Here is a 16,717-nt window from a genome sequence, read left to right on the forward strand (position 1 = left end):
CACGGAATGATTTTGGAACAGTTAGCAGTTATCCTGGGGAATGAATGCAGGATGTGGGCTTGGGATGCAAAACACCGGGAAATGTCATGCCTGTTTTTAGGAATGGGAAAAAAGAAATATGGAAATTAAATGTCAATCAGCTCACCTCTCATTTGTGGAAAAAAACTGTAATAAGCAACCAAAAGAACCAACTGTAATCTCCTAAACAAAAAAAGAAAGGTCATTTAGCAGCAAATATGTATTTATATGTGTGAGAAATGGGTTGTGTTGGACACCCCTGTGGTTGGTAGATACAAGTGGAGCAGCAGATGTCACACATCTTCATTTCAGCAGGGCTTTCAATACTGCCTTGTGAGTTGTAAGAAGGTCTGGTCTGCCAGAATTTACCAGCAAAGGGATGGAAAACTGGGAAATTGTACTTTGAGAAGGGTTAGCAGCAGCCGCTCTGTGCAGTGTGATTTGCAGGATTCCCATCCTGATAGGATGAGCCAACCAGCACTCCTGGAAGCTGTTTCTTCTGCTTTCATTTGCAGTGATTAAAAGGTGGCTGTTTGGAAAAAGTCAAATTTTGAGCAAAGCCACTGGCAATCTTAAAACAGCCCAGAATGCTGACTCCCCAAAAAATCAATAGGCTGTTTTAAAAGACATTCTTTTTCAAGGTAAAAACCCAGACCCATCAAGCTGTCCTCTCCATTCAGGTAAGGGCGGGACGTGCAAAATGCCATAAATCCATTGCCAATATTTACTGTTCTAACGCCTCAGTGCATGCCAGAAAAATCTGGTAATTTTTATTTATATCCTTATAAAATACTGAAAATTCTGTGTCTGGCCCTGTAATACTGCATTGCATACTAAGACCTGTCTTCTGTACGTGGTTGCTGGGTGCATGGTTTATAGAGAGGCGGTTTAGCAGAAACTCCTGTGCTTTCTGCTCTGTTGGCACTTAGTGACTCTTCCTTCCTGCTGCTCCTTGGTGCAGAAATTCATCTTTGGCTTGTTACTATGAAGAATGTTTGCATGTATCCAAAGATTTTCAGACTCCTTAGAGACCTGCTGCTACTTTTGATGGGAAGTTCTTACAGATGATAAGACAGAGCAGCTGCGGTTGACCACTCACAGGTTACAGTTTGTTTTCTTGAGGTCAAGATGGTGGAGTATTGTTCCAAAAACTACTGAAAATTGGCGTGCAGTGGCTGTAAACACACAGGTTCCAAGCCTTTGAGATTTAAATTTGCAGAAGACTCACAGAATGTTGTCCATCTCTTTCAACTGCAGATCCTTAGGACAAAAATTATGTGTAATTTTTTCTTAATACATGAAAAATACGTGGGTTTTAAAGACATGAAAGCACTCTGAGCAAGCATATAATCATTAAATATTCCCAGTGTACAAGGTTTAATGTGCACAACATTGAATACACCAAAGAATAATGCCATAATTATAGCTGCTGTAATAATTATGTTTTACTGTGGCTTCCTTACTTTTTATTCCACAGTTGGCATAAGCTTTTAAGCAGATGCCTTGGGTTTGCCCTTTGCAGCTTATAGGCAGATCACTGCTGTGTTGATTCTGCAGTCAGTCAGCTATTCAGCAATCTCATTTTTCTTTTACTGTTTTGGCAGAGATGAAAAGCAAAGTTTTTAACCTTCCACTTTTCTGGTACTTATTTAACTGTTGGAAGCCAACTTTAAAGCTTAAATAGGAGCACAAGCGTATCCTCATGGCAACACATTATTTTTCTTCCCAGAGTTCTTGAAGCAACTGACTGAAGAGTGAGATGCAGGCAGTGTGAAGACACAAATGAAGGACTAGAGTAAAATGTAATTTGAGTGGTGTCTTTTTTAATTAACAATGGTTTAGACTCTGCAACACAAACCTTCCAACAGAAACTTGCCTGTAGATATGTTACAGATTTCCTGGTACAGATAGAATATCTGAAGAATATCTATAGATATATCCTGAGGGATATAGAGTATCTGTAGATATATTCTATAAATATAATCTGTAGCATATTACAGTCTCTCTCTACATATACTTCTGTATAGCCCTTCTACAGATGTAGAATATATAGAGATATATTCAATACTTATATAGAATTTATGCCCTGGAATCAGAAGTTTGAACTTGTAGCCAGGCATGAAAAAAAGTTATGTAAATGTGAAATTCAGTTCTGCATCTTTGTGCTCTGAGGTGCTGGGAGCACTGGAATTTGTGATGAAAATATAATTATCCACAGGACACATTGCAGAAATGGAGAAATGACTGGGGTCCTTACAAAGGTGCCTCCTAACACACCTGACACTTGGGTGGTATTGATTGTTCTGTTTGCCCACACCTGATTCTGGTTTCTTCCTGCAAGATCTTTTGGAATCCATGGGACAAAATGAACCCCACTGAGCAGCGGGCACCAATAAGAGTTCCCAAAATCTTTGTGGGAATCAGATGCTGGATTAGAGGAAGGCCCAAAGAGGTCCCTCCCTGCGGGCAGGGGTTCAGCTGAGCTGAGCTGAGTCCATCAGCTTCTGTTATCTCCAAACGAGCTGCAGGTGCTGCCACTTGCTCAGCCAGGGGAGGTGAGGAACTCAGGGCTCCAAAGGTTTGGGGTGGCTGCTGGAGACAGGATTGAAGGCAGAGTTTCTGGCTTTTTCAGGATATTTTGTGGCTGGAGGCAGCAAAGGAGCAAAATGTGGCTGTGAGGTCAGTGTTAAAGAAAGTAAAGGTCCTGTTTGAATTTATTTTGTTTTATTTTGGTGATGGTGTGAAGATTTAAGGGTGTAAGATGCAACTTGTGAGAGAAAAGGCATCAATTCTGCTACTCAAGATTTGTCTCCTGAGGGTCAGGTGCTGCTTGGACGTGCAGGCTGTGTTTGTGTGGCTGCAGCCCAGGGCAGTGGAGCAGCTGCTTGGTGTTCAAACTGCACCAGTTTCCCATGTCAGGTAATTCTAGTTGAACAACAGACACGCAGAGTTTTATATTTGTTGGTTCTGAGTTAAATGGTTGCAGAAAATAATGAGAATGTGGAATTACAGTTGTGTTTTAGCAAACTTTTTATGACCTTCCCTTTTTTTAAAATAAGCTCCTGGTTGAAAGGAGTCCCAAGGACCTGTTTTAAATCTACATTAAGTGGATGAAATATGGCTTGGAGCAATACAGCATGGAAATGCAGAGTTTTGGGGGTTGCTCATCCATCTTCACAGGTCATCTTAACATCATCCTTTACATTTTGCTGCTGGCTGCCAGAAGTGGGTGCACGGGCAGTTTGTCCCAAGGCTGGGACATGAAATGCAGCCTGAGCTGTGCATGCACAGAGTCCCTGCTGTGTCCCAGGCTGGAAGTGTGTGCTGCAGGAAAGCGTGGTGGGTGGAAGAACAGGATTTCAGGGGGCTCAGTAACTCTAATAAACCTCCAGCTGCTCTCTGCGGGAAGAGGAGAATTGTGTTATCTCAGAAAATGCTTTATATTAATGTTGTTCTTGCCATAGAGATTACCAACAAATATTATTTTGATACATCCTTGAGGCATCAGAGATGCAGCTTCTGAGTGACAATAGAAACATAGGAAAAAACTTTCCTTATGAAAGTGTTGGATTTTGGTGACGAGTTTTTCTCTTTCTGTCTCCGGTGCTGTTGGAATGAGGAGATTCTTTAAAGTGAGACAGTCCCTGTGTTGCTTTAGAAGGGAAAACTCCTAAAAGTGCAGTGGTGTTGGTACTGCCTCTGCTCTGGAGAGGTAACTCATGTTCTCTTCTCAAATATTCCTTTTCAGCTGCCACTCTGCACTGAAGAGTAAAGAAAGAGGGAGGAAAAGGAACACGTTACATTTGTGACCTTTTGGGTGAAGTCATCTAAACCGAGCGGGCTGGAGTTATTTGTAGAGCAATATTGTTAGGGCTTAAAGCTTGATTCTGGCATGATAACAAACCCTACCTTTGTGTAGACACTACTGGCTCATTTGTGGCACCAGGGAACAGAATTTAAAGTATCTACTTCAAAAACCTGAGCTGTTGAATGAGCTGAAGGAGGAACTTCAGTGCTTGAGTTGACAGAGGGATCAATCAAGAGGCAGCTCTGACACCTCTCCCGAGATGTATCTGTGTGTTTTAGTGGGATGTGTGCCCTCTCTCCTGCTCATTCTCATACACAAGCACTCAATTAGACACGAGCTGTGCCATGGTTCCCTTTTTCCCTGCAGTCTCTCTGACTTTGCAGAGTGTGTGGAGCTGAAGTGTAGGCTTGTATGGATTGAGGAACTGTGAGCCTGCAGGTCTGTGGAATGTAGTTCTGAATTTTAGCTTTAAATTACAATCCCTGGGTACCTGTTTGACTTCTTTTCTGGGTTGAATATTAACCACTTGAACAATGTGCTTTTACTACCTTGAAAGAAGGGAACTCTGTGAACTTATTTGTGCCCTTTGTATGGAGATCCTTATCAAGAAATCAGACTTAAGAACTACAAACCTGCAAGAGGCTGTCTTTCAGTTCCTTTGTTATTATTAATTTTGTAGGACTTGTTGCATATGGTCATTTTTCTGATTGTTTTGCATGATTGAAGAAGGGCTGCAGTATAACCAAATATGGATTTTATCTCTTAGTTACTGAATGAAGATTATATGGGAGAAAATAGGACATTCACCTCCCTGTCCTGCATGACTTGTTCCTTAGCTCCTATTTGTTACCTCTGTTTTCAAGACTTCATTCTGAAGTTTGTGTATTGTTATTATTGGCCTCATGGCTCTGGCTCTCATAAAACACTAATTTTTCCCTTTTTTTGTACCATATTTTCATCTTAGGAGGCAAGAGGTTTATTTTCCCGTTTCCTTTAGCAAGGTAGCCAGCAGGATTTATTTGAGCATTGTTTCTATTTTCCATCTTTCGATTTCAGTAACAACAGGATTAAAAACTTGGAAGTTAAAAACGTAGACGTCTGTCTAATTAAAAGAATTGGCTGTCAGGGCTGTATTTTTTCCTCATTAGCATTCTGTTCATTCTGTTTTCTTTCCCTATCTCCCTGTTCCCTACACACTCAGCTTGTAATAAAAGTTGGTTCTTGAATGTAAAGAGCGTGTTAATGCACCTGGGAAAAACATGTACAGGAAGGAATTGGATTTGTTTCTATCTAACCTGGGTAAGATAGACTGGAATGTTCCAGTGTTTATCTTTCCAGTAATAATCAAAGGCTCCTTCCAATGCTCATAAGGATTATTTAAGAAGAAAATTAAGTAAAATGTATTTATTTGTTTGTTTTCAACAGAAAAACAATCTCCTATTTTAAGTTTATACCCCTGCAGCCAAGTGATAAGGGCATTTTAATGTTTTCCTGCATCTATCTTTCTATTTTTATGTGTGGCAGGATTAGGGGAGAGCTGATGCTGCCGCTGCGTAAATGTGAGCAAGCAGAGATCCTCATTACGGGGCAAAGTGGATAAAAAGAGTCAGTAACTGAAGGTGATGGAACTGTTGTGTCTACTGGCCATTAACTGGGTAATAGAACCTCTCCTCCAGATGAGGGGAACGTAGGGAGCAGCATTTTGCTGCGTTGCAGGAGCAAATCCCTAAAACCTCTGCAGCAGGAATGTCTGCAAGTATAGAGATAAATACGTGGAGACAGATTGCAGCAGAGACTTTGGGGGCATCAGAGGTTTTCTGTTCTGGTCCAGCTCTTCTGTGGAATTACTTGCACTGGCAGGGTGTGGAGTACTCTGTTCCCAGCCCCAGGAATACAAGCTGGGCTGGCATCATGTGTGTCTCTTCCCCAGGATTTGTGAGTTCTTTTGCCACAGAACTCAGCCGAGTGTTTCTTCGGCAATGGGAATAAAAATGCTCTGCAAAGCCTCTGTTAGCCATAAAATAAAAGATACTATGCTGTATCTCCTGACACTTCAGGGTTTCCTTGGCGTGCTCGATGGGCACAGTGTTTATGGATCATGCAGCAAATGCAAACAAGACAGGGCTGGGGATGCAGCCTCTCTATTGGTCTTCATTAGAGGGAACGTGTGGTGCTTAAAGCTTCAGTATTGGGAGGGAGTTGATGTTCTTCACTTTTTATTTTACCTCTGGGACTATTTCTAAAGTAGCAGTTGCTGTCATTCCACTGGAGGACTGGCCAGATTTACTGCAGGAGCTTTGGCCTCCTGACTTCCTCAAGCCTTACAGCCAGAAGCCCTGAATATATTTCATTGCTCTAGGGCAAGGAAATTTGTGTCATTAGACTCAGAAGTCAAATATGCAGTAAGTCATACAAAAACACCTGTGTCTTCATTTCAAGTAATTTAAAAATCAGTGGAGTTGAGAGGGTACCTGTGTGCCCAGATTTGGCAACACCACTCACGTTGAAAGCATAAAAATCTGTATGGTCCTTTAATCATGTGTCATTTACACTTGAGCTGGCCACTGAAGTGTTCTTGATGAGTTGGAGACAAGGGCTGAACAGGGCTTCAAGCAGGACATACAAAAGGATCCCAGAAAAACAGCTTTACTTCGGAATAAAAGCCTAAAGCCTCTGTTCTCAGGCACTCTATTTTTAAAAGATCCTGATGCTCACATTGAGGTTTCACAGATTTTGCCATAGGTAGTGCTACTTTGCCTGGGACTGGGATCATCAAATGCTTAGGTGCAGCTTTAGTTCTTTTTATCTTCTCAGTTTCTTACATAAACCTTCTCATAAACTTGTTTTCCACCTTTTAGAATTCTGTAGCTTTGCTGCGCAACAGCTTTGTGTATATTTGGCTCATTAATTGGAAGGAAGTATTTCTCCTTTTATTTCTGAAAAATTTTCCACCAGTATTTTTTTGACTAGTAATGTACCCCTAACTTAAAAGATAAAGTGCTGTTGTTAGACCAATATTTTCCAGTAGTTTACTGTGCTGTTTCACACACTATTGACAAAAAATCATGTTTGGGCAGAAACCACAACAGAAAATGCTGCTGCCGTGATGTTACACAGTTTTCATTCCACAGTTTCCAGTGTTTGCCTTCATATGTTTGTTCAACATTTGGTTGAATGAATCCTGTGCCTGTTCATTATAGAAATAAGGAGTTGCTGCTTCCTTTTAAATTTCTGCTTATTTCTTCTCTTTAACCAGTGGTTTTTATGTTGTCACAAACTTTAAGTGCTTGGAAATGTTTGCAGTATGGGCATTAAAAGGACATTAAAAATGTAAATCTGTGATTGACTGGCTTGAAGTTTCTACTGCTGAATCACTGTCAGTAATAACCAGGATTTTGTGGAGTCTGTGTTTGTTACTGAGTGCCTCTGTACCCAGTACAAGGGGATTATGCTGAAGGAAGTTGTGCAATTCCATGAGTTACTGGAATTCCAGTGTTTGGGAAGCAGCACTCACCTGCCCACTGTGTTTAGCTCAGGAGATGTTACATCAGCTGAACCTCAGTGCTTTCCCTGAAGTTGTAACCAAATGCCTGATAGTCACACTGAAATGCAAGGGCAAGTAAAGAGTATTAAGGTTTAGCACTTACATAATCTTCTGCATCTTTTGAGTGCCAGAGGTATTAACTATTTAAGCCTCTAGACAAATTATTTTGCGTAAAGAGAAACATATACGTGTGTTATCTTTTTTCTCTTGGCAAAACATACAGACTGAAAGGCTGAATAACTCACCCAAGGTGACATAACCCAACCTGGGTGTATCTGGCTCCAGGGCCTGTGCTCAATTTCTGCTGCACAGCAGTAGAGTGTGAGTAGAAACGACCCCACAAAATCCTTATGTTGATGTAGACTGCAAACCTAAGGCACTGTGTAATAGCCCCATATGATGAATCTGCAGCAGTAACACAAATGCTGGTCTTGGCAAACTGCAGTGCTGTACATAGATAGTGTTTGCTGTTGTATCGATCCGTGCCTCTAAATCTTTAATTATCTTTCATAGTAAAACTTGTCTAAATAAATTGCTGTAGTGCTGCTGCTCTTTGGCAGCAGCAGAGGTTGATGCTTGGGTCAGTGGCCACTTTTTACCATATCCTTTCTCTTTGTTTAGAGATTTGGTACCATTCAAAGGAAGGGTAATAGATCTAAAAACTAATGGGCTACCAGACTGTTAGTCCTGAGGTACAAGAGTCCCTACTACAAGTTATGTCTTGTACAGTTTTTCCTGTCCCTTGGAGTGTTTATTATCACCTGAAGGAGCTGAGTGGCCAGGTTGGTGCTGTTCCTCTTGCTTGTAGAGCAAGTGTGGTGCACCTGGGTACTTATTTTGCTGGTTTTAAGCTCCAGATACATTTCTCTGGCACTAAAAGGAAACCAAAGCCTTTGGTTCATACAATAAGAAGTAGCCACTGCAGGTACTGGCCTCTTAAGGTCTTCCACCTGTGGGTTTCATCTTCAGAGATGAAAATCAGCTGCCATTAGGTTCACTGGTTACAGACAGCAGCTGTCACTGTACACTCTGTGTACTCTGGATATCAGTTTTAAATACATTCATGTGCATGTATTTTGCTGCTGAAGGACTTTTTTCATCTGAGAAAACTGAGCAAAAACACTGACCTGTCCAAGATTTGGTATTTTATTTCCAAATGGTGTGGCTATTTCAGTTGCTGTGATAGAGATTTCTGAGTCCTTGAGACTACGTGTTCTCATACCTAGCTGTGCCAAATCTTATTCTCAGCTACACCTGTGTGAAAATGGAGACGGCTCTGAATGAGATACATGTGAAATCAGGAATTAAAAAGGCAGAAATGGCACTGGGGCAGATTCAGGAACATTAATAAAGGAAAGTTGGGAGCATTTAAGTAGGCACAGTTGTGGCATGTCTAAATATGTGTTAAATATGCTGTTAAGAGGTTGAAGTTTCCTTTGTCATTGTTCCATGATCAATTATCCCTTCAGGGCACGGCCCTGTGACAGGGCCGTGCTGCTGCTAATTTGTTTTATAGTTAGTGCAGTTCACAGCCATGGCTTATGTACTCAGAATAAAAACAAATGTGTCTCAGTGAAGTAATGGTATGAATATACAATATTCAACAGGAAACCCTTCCACACTTCGCCGCAAAGCACTAGAGCACATACCATTATGCTGACATGTTTTATCAGAAATGAAGATATAATTTAATAACACAAGTTTTCCTTCCACAGTGAAGGAAAGGGGAACAAATCAGTGTTTAAAAACACCCACAGCACCCTGAATAATCAATTCAGGAGAACTATCATAAAGTGAAGCAATATTCATGTCTGTCTCTGAAAATTGAACTATAGAATCCCAAATGATTACAAATAGTCTTTGTGCTTGCTGTCAGTGAAGTCAGCCAGCTGTGTAGATCAACAGCCTATGGTACTTTTTAACTGCAATGTTTTGTTTAAATAACCCATTTGTATTAAAAAAAAATTTCTACGATTCTTCCTCCCCGTGGTTGCCAGCAATGTCCATAGCAACAGCTGGTGAGTGCACAAGTGGAGTTCAGTGTGTTGATTATACCATAAAGTGGAGAGGGAAGAAAAATAGACACCCTGCTTACAAATACCTGGAATGCTGTAAGAGTTTTATAAGAAGAGGAGGCTGAAGAAAATTGACTTATTTTATTCTGAGTCTTTGCTTTCTGTTATTGACTGAGATGTGTATTTTGTCTTGAAAGCCTGGGGTTGTTTTTTTTTTCTGTTAGCCTGAGAAATGCTGCTGCTGGCATAGCACAACCAGCCACGCCTCAGTGTGGTTCAGCAAGATAAAGCCCAGGAGCTGGGATTTAAGCACCTTCAAGTTCTTATATCAGCTGCACTAACTCTTGCTGCTTAAAATGTAATAATATTTTTTTAAAAACCACAAACAAAACCAAAGGAACAAAGTTGTGTGATAAAATTAAGCTGCATTAAGTAAGAATTGAAGCTGCTGAAAACCTGGGGAGAAAAAAAAGTTTTAACATAAATAGCGCGCTTCGGAATATTATTCCTTAGTTCGTTGCTCCAATTCCTTGCCTCTGGATTGGCAGATTGTAAACATCTCTCTCGTGATCAATTATATAGTGATTATCCTGGGTTTTGTTTTGTGGAGTTTTTAGTCTCTAGCTAAGTAATTGCTTGATATGGACATGATTTAAAAATATACATTTGGGATAATGCATCTGAGCATCTTTTCTGGGAGCTTCTATCTCCAAAGACCAAAAATAAGCTTTCTGAGGGCGAGCTGCTAAGATTTTCATAACAAGACTCAATATTTGGCAATTCTGCTTAAATCTGAGATACTTTTTTGTAGCAGTCCTGTATGTACATGAAGATGCTTGTGACGAGTTGGGGTTTGGTTTTTTTTGTTTTGAGTGTTCTCCTGCACATCACCTTCTCTGGATGATTCTTTGGATCAGATGGGTGGCAGAGGAGGGGAGTGGATGGCTGTGGTACTGTGTTGATGCTGTTTGGATTCTTCTTGACTTATCCACACATTTAAATCTAACAGCCAGGACTGAGTGGAGGCCATGCTGGGTGAGAAACATGGCTATTTCTTAGATTTCCCAGTGACACTGCTGTTTGCACACCCCCTTGCAGGGTTTGCCTGTTGCTCAGTCACTTATTCTTTCTTAAATACAGTGTTTTGAGCTTGTTCACTGGACTGCAAACCTCAGTCTTGTGGAGAGGCTTGACCAGGTCTCTTGCATTTTTAATTCTGATTCTGTCTTTCGGAGTCTTTGGGACTTAATCAGCAGATTTAGTAACTGAAATCTATATTCAGCCAACAAACACCAATGAAAACATTAAGCCAGGCCAAAGACAGACCCTGTGGGTTTCTACGTGATCTCACTTTCCAGTCAGGTAGAGGATCACTGATGATTTGTCAAGTGCAGTTTTCTGTCCACTTGTTTTACACAGAACAGATTTAGTGTATTGTCTTCATGAAGAAGCACAGGGATTGATGCCTGCAGCCTTATTAACCCAAGACCTTGCAAGCCCCGAAACCAGAGAATAGAGAAGCCAAGCATAAAACATGGAAATTCTGCAGTTGCTCTCAACTCTTCCTGGAAATGCATCTGCTAAACCCATCAGTGGCTGGTTGTCCTTCACTTCATGGTAGTGTTTGTCCTCTGCCTGGCCATTAGGACTGTCTTGGATATTCTTGTGTGACCCTGGGATGCTTTCATGACTAGAAATCCCAGTCACTTCCCAGAAACACACGCTGTGCCCTGACATAGTTAGAGAAGCAGTGTATGAACTGCCCTGATTGTAAACTCAGTGTAGTTGCACTTAATATTCAGTGCCTGTGTAAGTATAAAATTTTTATTAATAGATGGTTGATTTGCAGTAACAGTGTACCTGGAACCTAAATAATATCCCATGAAACTGCCATCCAACCACAACTCCTGGTGCTCTGTCCCTGTGGAGGTGCTACTCTAGCACAAATATTTTTCCCTGTGATTGAGTCCTGAGAAACACAGGCTGTTTGTGGGACACACGTATTTAAATAATTTTAATTAATAATTCCCCTTCAGCACTGGGAGATGCGAGGGTGGTGAAGTGCTGGCTGGGTTAAGCTGTGCAGGCACAGGGATCCCCCGGAACAGCTGTGTGTGCAACTGCAGCAGATCCCTGCTTTTCCAAGAGGGGAAGCCCATGGGGGAACTCTTGCAGTAATTATTCTGTTATTACTCCATAATCGCTCCCTTTTCTGTCAGCATCACTGTTCCTCTGTGGTGTCTGGGTCACAGGGAGATCAGGCCTTGCTGCGCAGTGGTGGACAAAAGTTTTTGAAAGGGGAGCAGAGGCTCTCCGGTTAAAAATATCTGGTATAGAGGGATTGATAATCGTATTAGCTGGAGGTAATATTGGAAAAGAGGCTTTATGAAGGCCTTTGTACTAAAATATTGCATGCTGGCTCAGGAGCAGATGGTGACTTCTGAAAGAGAGCCTAATCAGGTTACTCTGATTTTCATTTTATGTTTTTATATCCCAGTATTATCTACTTTTTGTGTAATCTGGTAGACTAATAACATAACAAATATCTAACTTTGGGGGATTATCTACTTGTAGAGTAGATTTTGGTATTTTCACATAAAAACATTATTAATCTAAATCCACCTATTTGAGATACTGAAGGGTTCATTCGCAGCATTAACTGCAAAACCTTTCTCTTAAAGGCTGTAAGAATGGCCCTTTTGAAAAGTTATCTTCACTTTTAAAATTCTGATTCATGTTCCATTGATTTTAACAGAAGAATTCCCATAAGCTCTAGATCAAGCTCAGAGATTATTTGCAGCAGAGTTTATAGTATTTGGACAACTTGAAAAGGTGCAATTAAAAATTCCAGTCTGTACAGTCATGGAATAGTTTGGGTTGGAAGGGACCATAAAGATGATCTATTTCCTGTGCCAAGGGCAGGAATGCTTTACCTTAGACCAGGTATCCAAGTGCTCAATTCTGGCTGCAGTGAGTGGAAGTGAGGAAACCTCAGGAGGTGCTGTTCTATGTTCTGATGTTTAGAATAATGGGCTGTATGATCTGTGTCCATCACTGCTGCCTTTTCCCATCCCCTCAAGTCCACAACCTTTAATTAAACAGCGTCTCTTAAAAACAATTTGTCATCAAAGGCCCCCCTCGCCTTTGCTTTGAGATCAGTCTGGTTCTGTTTCCATTTGCTTTTGTGGTGAAGGTGCCACTGAGGTGCTTTTGGATATGATAACCCTGGATCCACTGTTACAACCACCTCTCACTGCCAGCCCTGGCTGCTGCTGAGCTCCAGAGAAATCCAACCATTCTTCTATTAAAATGTGTGCTTTAAAATGCTCCTTTCCTACACTTAAGAAATCCCAGAGGATCAGTCTGCTTAGTTTGCTTGCTGGTTGCTCCTGTCTTGAAAATGTTAGATTGAGTTAAGTTCGATAGTGCTTCAAAAAAAGTAATATTTATATTTTTCATGAGTCCCGTGCTCGGTATGAATTACTGACAGGTCCACTCCATCTGCTGCAGTCATCTTCATCAAATGTGCTGCTAAACTGAGCACCCAGGAATCAGATTTTCCTTGGAACACCAGAGTGGTGCTGTCAGAATTTAAAAGTTATATCAGACAATGAAAACAAACAATAAGCCCAGGAAAACACATTAAGCCAGTTTTCAGAGTCTCTGTGCAGCTGCTGTGCAGAAAGTGGTTGCAACCCTGGTAAGGGCTGGGCCCTGGAGTTTCAGATGGTTTAGAAATGTTGGCATTAATGAGTTCTTAAAATGTGACTGATTGATTGATTTTCCTGATGCACGAGGCTCATGCGTGATCTAAATAAAACTCCAGAGCCTGGGAGGGCTCCTGGCTGGCTCCGTACCTGCCTGCACTTAATGAACCCAGGACGCTCCATTTTTCACAGAACTATTAAGATATCAATAACTCATTTGGGGAGTTTTAATCTAACTTTGACCATGTAATTGATGACCCCTAAGAGCTGCCTTCAGGAGTTGTATTATCTTCTAACCCTTTTTTAAATACAAATTAATATCAAACTTTTATGCTTATGTAGATTAGTTTCTAAAATTTACTTACTTTTCACTCACAAATGTTAAATTTTGTTCACACTCCAGTAAAAATTTGTATTATAATGAAAACCCTCACTTCATTTTCAACAATTTCCTTAGTAAATACATTTTCATTTCCTTTGGTCTTGATTATTATATAATGAGTTTAATGGTTTAAGTCTCAAAATTTTCAGCCAATTTAATGCAGATAATAAGTGTCCACCACAGCGGTATTCAAGGATTGCCTTTAAAACTCTGGGTGCAGTTGTACCTGGAATCAAAGCAGCGTGAAATATATTTCAGTATTTTCAAAGAATCTTTCTAATACTGCTTTCTTTAGAATTGAAGTAGAAGTGAGTGTAAATGTAATTGTCTTGTAATATTCAATTATTAGCACTGCAGTGGAATTTTATCTTTATTTGCTCTATCAAATGTCTTATTAATTGTATTTTATATCCCCACTCTGTAAATCTATCACAGTTTCTTTGATTAATTTTCTAAATCAATTAAACTAGTATAGTCTCATTGAATAAAACAAAAAACCAAAAAAAACCAACCATACTGTGATTTTTTTTTTTTTTTTTTTAAGTAGCTTTTATAATAAAAATTGCTAAGGAAGATGTTGTAGACAGGATCTTTAGGTGATGTGTGATGACTGATTTCAGAGCTGAACATTTAGCTTCATTTTTCAGCAGGTTTTTTTTATTATTGTCTGGAGTAGAAGTCTGAGGAGCAGCTGAGGGAGTTGGGGGGGCTCAGCCCGGAGAAGAGGAGGCTCGGGGGACCTTTTTGTTCTCTGCAGTTCCCAAACAGGACAAGAAGAAATGGCCTAAAGTTCCCTGCACCAGGGAAGATTTAGGTTGGATATCAGGGAAAATTTCTTCACCAAAAGGATTCTCAAGCATTGCCACAGTCTGCCCAGGGCTGTGCTGGAGTCTCCATCCCTGGAGGGATTTAAAAGCCATGAGGATGTGGCACGTGAGGACATGGGTCAGTGGTGACCGTGGCAGTGCTGCGGGAATGGTTGGACTCAAAGATCTTAAAGATCTTTTCCAGCCTAAATGGTTCTCTGATGCCATGATAGCTTTACAGAAGTTCAGGTTCCTTTGTATCCACATCAGAAAATTAAAGTGTTATGAATGAAATGTCTGGCTTTGAACATGGTTGTGTTCTCACTATAATTTCTTATGCCCTCCCTATGTATAAAAACCACTATGCTGCACTGGGAATGTGTGATTTACACCGTTCCTTTAAACGCTTTTTCAGAGCAAAATAGCTGTTTATAGTTAAGGGTAACCACCCCATGCCAAAACAGGAGGATGGAATGCAGGGGTGTTTATTATTGACTGATTAGTGCACAAATGCTTTCACTCGGTGCTGACTCTTTCTGAGCCTATCGATGTGTGAGCTTGTTCCTCCAGTATAATAATTTTATAAGTTGTTTCACTCTCATGCTCAGTGATATGTCTAACAGCACAGCTGAACTCAGCATGGCTTCTCATTAAGTATTAGAAGTGAAGGGAATTTCCTCCTCCCAACCTTACCCTCAGATTTCCAAGTCTGTGCCTGTCACAGGCTGCAGTAGGTCAGATTTTTGCTCCACGGGTTTTCCCTGGAAATTTACATTTGCTTTAATCTTACTGGTTTTGGAGCTTCCTGTGGCCTGTCAGTCAAATCCTTGAATATTTACATGTTTTCTCTAGGTTAATCCTTTATCTTTTATAGTCAAGAAAAGGTCATCTAATCCATGTGAAAAGTAAAGTAGCCAAGTGGGTAATGCTGCCTGTGAGGGAGTTCACAGGAACCTTTGTTGTGCAGCAGCCCTAAGAACAGAATTGTGTTAGAAAAAGACATTTATGACTCCTCCAGGCCCCTGCCAGTTACCTACAGGGTTATGCTGTCCTACCTGCTTTGGGATGAAAGAAGAGCCCTCCCTGCCTCTCCACACACAGATGGTCTCTGTTACAGCCCATGTTATTGTCTCTGATGAGGTGATAATTGGCAATGCCATAAATTAAGAAAGTTTACCTTTGGAGGTTCCGCTGCCTTTGATTTTTACTTTCTTACTTCAATGAACTATGTGTTATTCCTTGAGTTTCACTTTAACAGGCTGCCTTCCACTTGTTGAGAGGATTTTCAATAAATCTGGCTTTGCAGCACCCTGATGATTGCCAGGACTGTCGTCACCCCACAAAGATGCAGTTTGCAGCCTGGTGGTCACTGGTGTCATTTGCTGTTCCTTGCATAACTTCTTATTGCCATTTAAGCTGTCCCAGTTCTACGTGTTGTAGCTCTTTCTGTGTGTCACCATGAACGTCTTACATGATCTAAAGAGAGAAGGCCTAGAGGCATCTGAGATCTTTATTTCCCGCAAATGTGTTTGAAATGGGTCTGGTTTTGATTCTGCAACATCTTGATTTATATGATCAGTGAATATCATATCAGGCTATCAAGTTTGAAGGGTTGTATGGTTTTTGCCTAGTGGATAACATTCTTCTGATGGCTTCAAAGTGATCTCTCTCTTCCCTAAACAGAGCCATCACCCTGGAGAACCAGCTGGTGATCCTGGGGACATCAGTGGTGGATGCAGGAGGTTACTATGTCCAGGCAGTCAACGAAAAGAACGGGGAGAACAAGACGAGTCCCTTCATTCATCTCAGCGTAGCACGTGAGTACCCAAATTGTGGAGAATGTGCTGTCACACGGGGGCTGCAGACAGGACTCACAAAGGCTGCCCTAATAAAAAGCCTTGCTAACAAAGGATTGGACCTTTAAAAGAGGTCAGTGTTTGCTTCTTGGTTTGGAGCACGCTGAACTCCTTGTGCAAAAGAGGGAGGAGATGCCCTCCACAAATCACCCTCAAAGCCCTTTGTCTGGTGGTTTACTTTGTGCGAGACAGGTACATGATGATAACCCTCACTGTTTATTGTGAAGTTGTGATTATAATTTCTTTTTAATGCAGGTGTTTATAATGGGTTGTTTTCCATTGTGCCTAAGTAAACAAGTCATCCTTCTGAGTGCAAATTTATTTATGAATCTATTCCCAGTTTATGGCATTATTTTTACCTGGAGTTATCACAGAGTCCCAGGGAACATGCATTTCATTGTTGTTACTCATTATTTTACATTACAAAGGTTGTATTAACACCACCACTACAGAGATATTCCATGAGTGGGTTTTGCAGCAGAGCACCGGGGTCAGGGAGATGCCTGCACACTGGGTCTGCCAAGGTGCACGTTCAGCAGAAATGTGCACGTGCAAACTCTTGTAAAACATCCAGTAAACCT

The 16,717-nt window shown here is 40.9% G+C and overlaps 1 protein-coding gene across 7 annotated transcripts in view; it reads left to right on the plus strand.

The window, feature by feature from the left end:
• Positions 1 to 16,717, plus strand: part of SDK1 (sidekick cell adhesion molecule 1) — a 388,222-nt gene that overhangs the window by 166,497 nt on the left and 205,008 nt on the right. For all 7 annotated transcript variants that reach the window (XM_032125651.1, XM_032125653.1, XM_032125655.1 and 4 more), the window contains one exon: positions 15,964 to 16,097. In XM_032125651.1, the coding sequence (XP_031981542.1) occupies positions 15,964 to 16,097 (134 nt within the window). The remainder of the gene's footprint in view (positions 1 to 15,963; positions 16,098 to 16,717) is intronic.

This window comes from Corvus moneduloides, chromosome 16, assembly GCF_009650955.1.
Source record: "Corvus moneduloides isolate bCorMon1 chromosome 16, bCorMon1.pri, whole genome shotgun sequence".
NCBI lineage: Eukaryota > Metazoa > Chordata > Aves > Passeriformes > Corvidae > Corvus > Corvus moneduloides.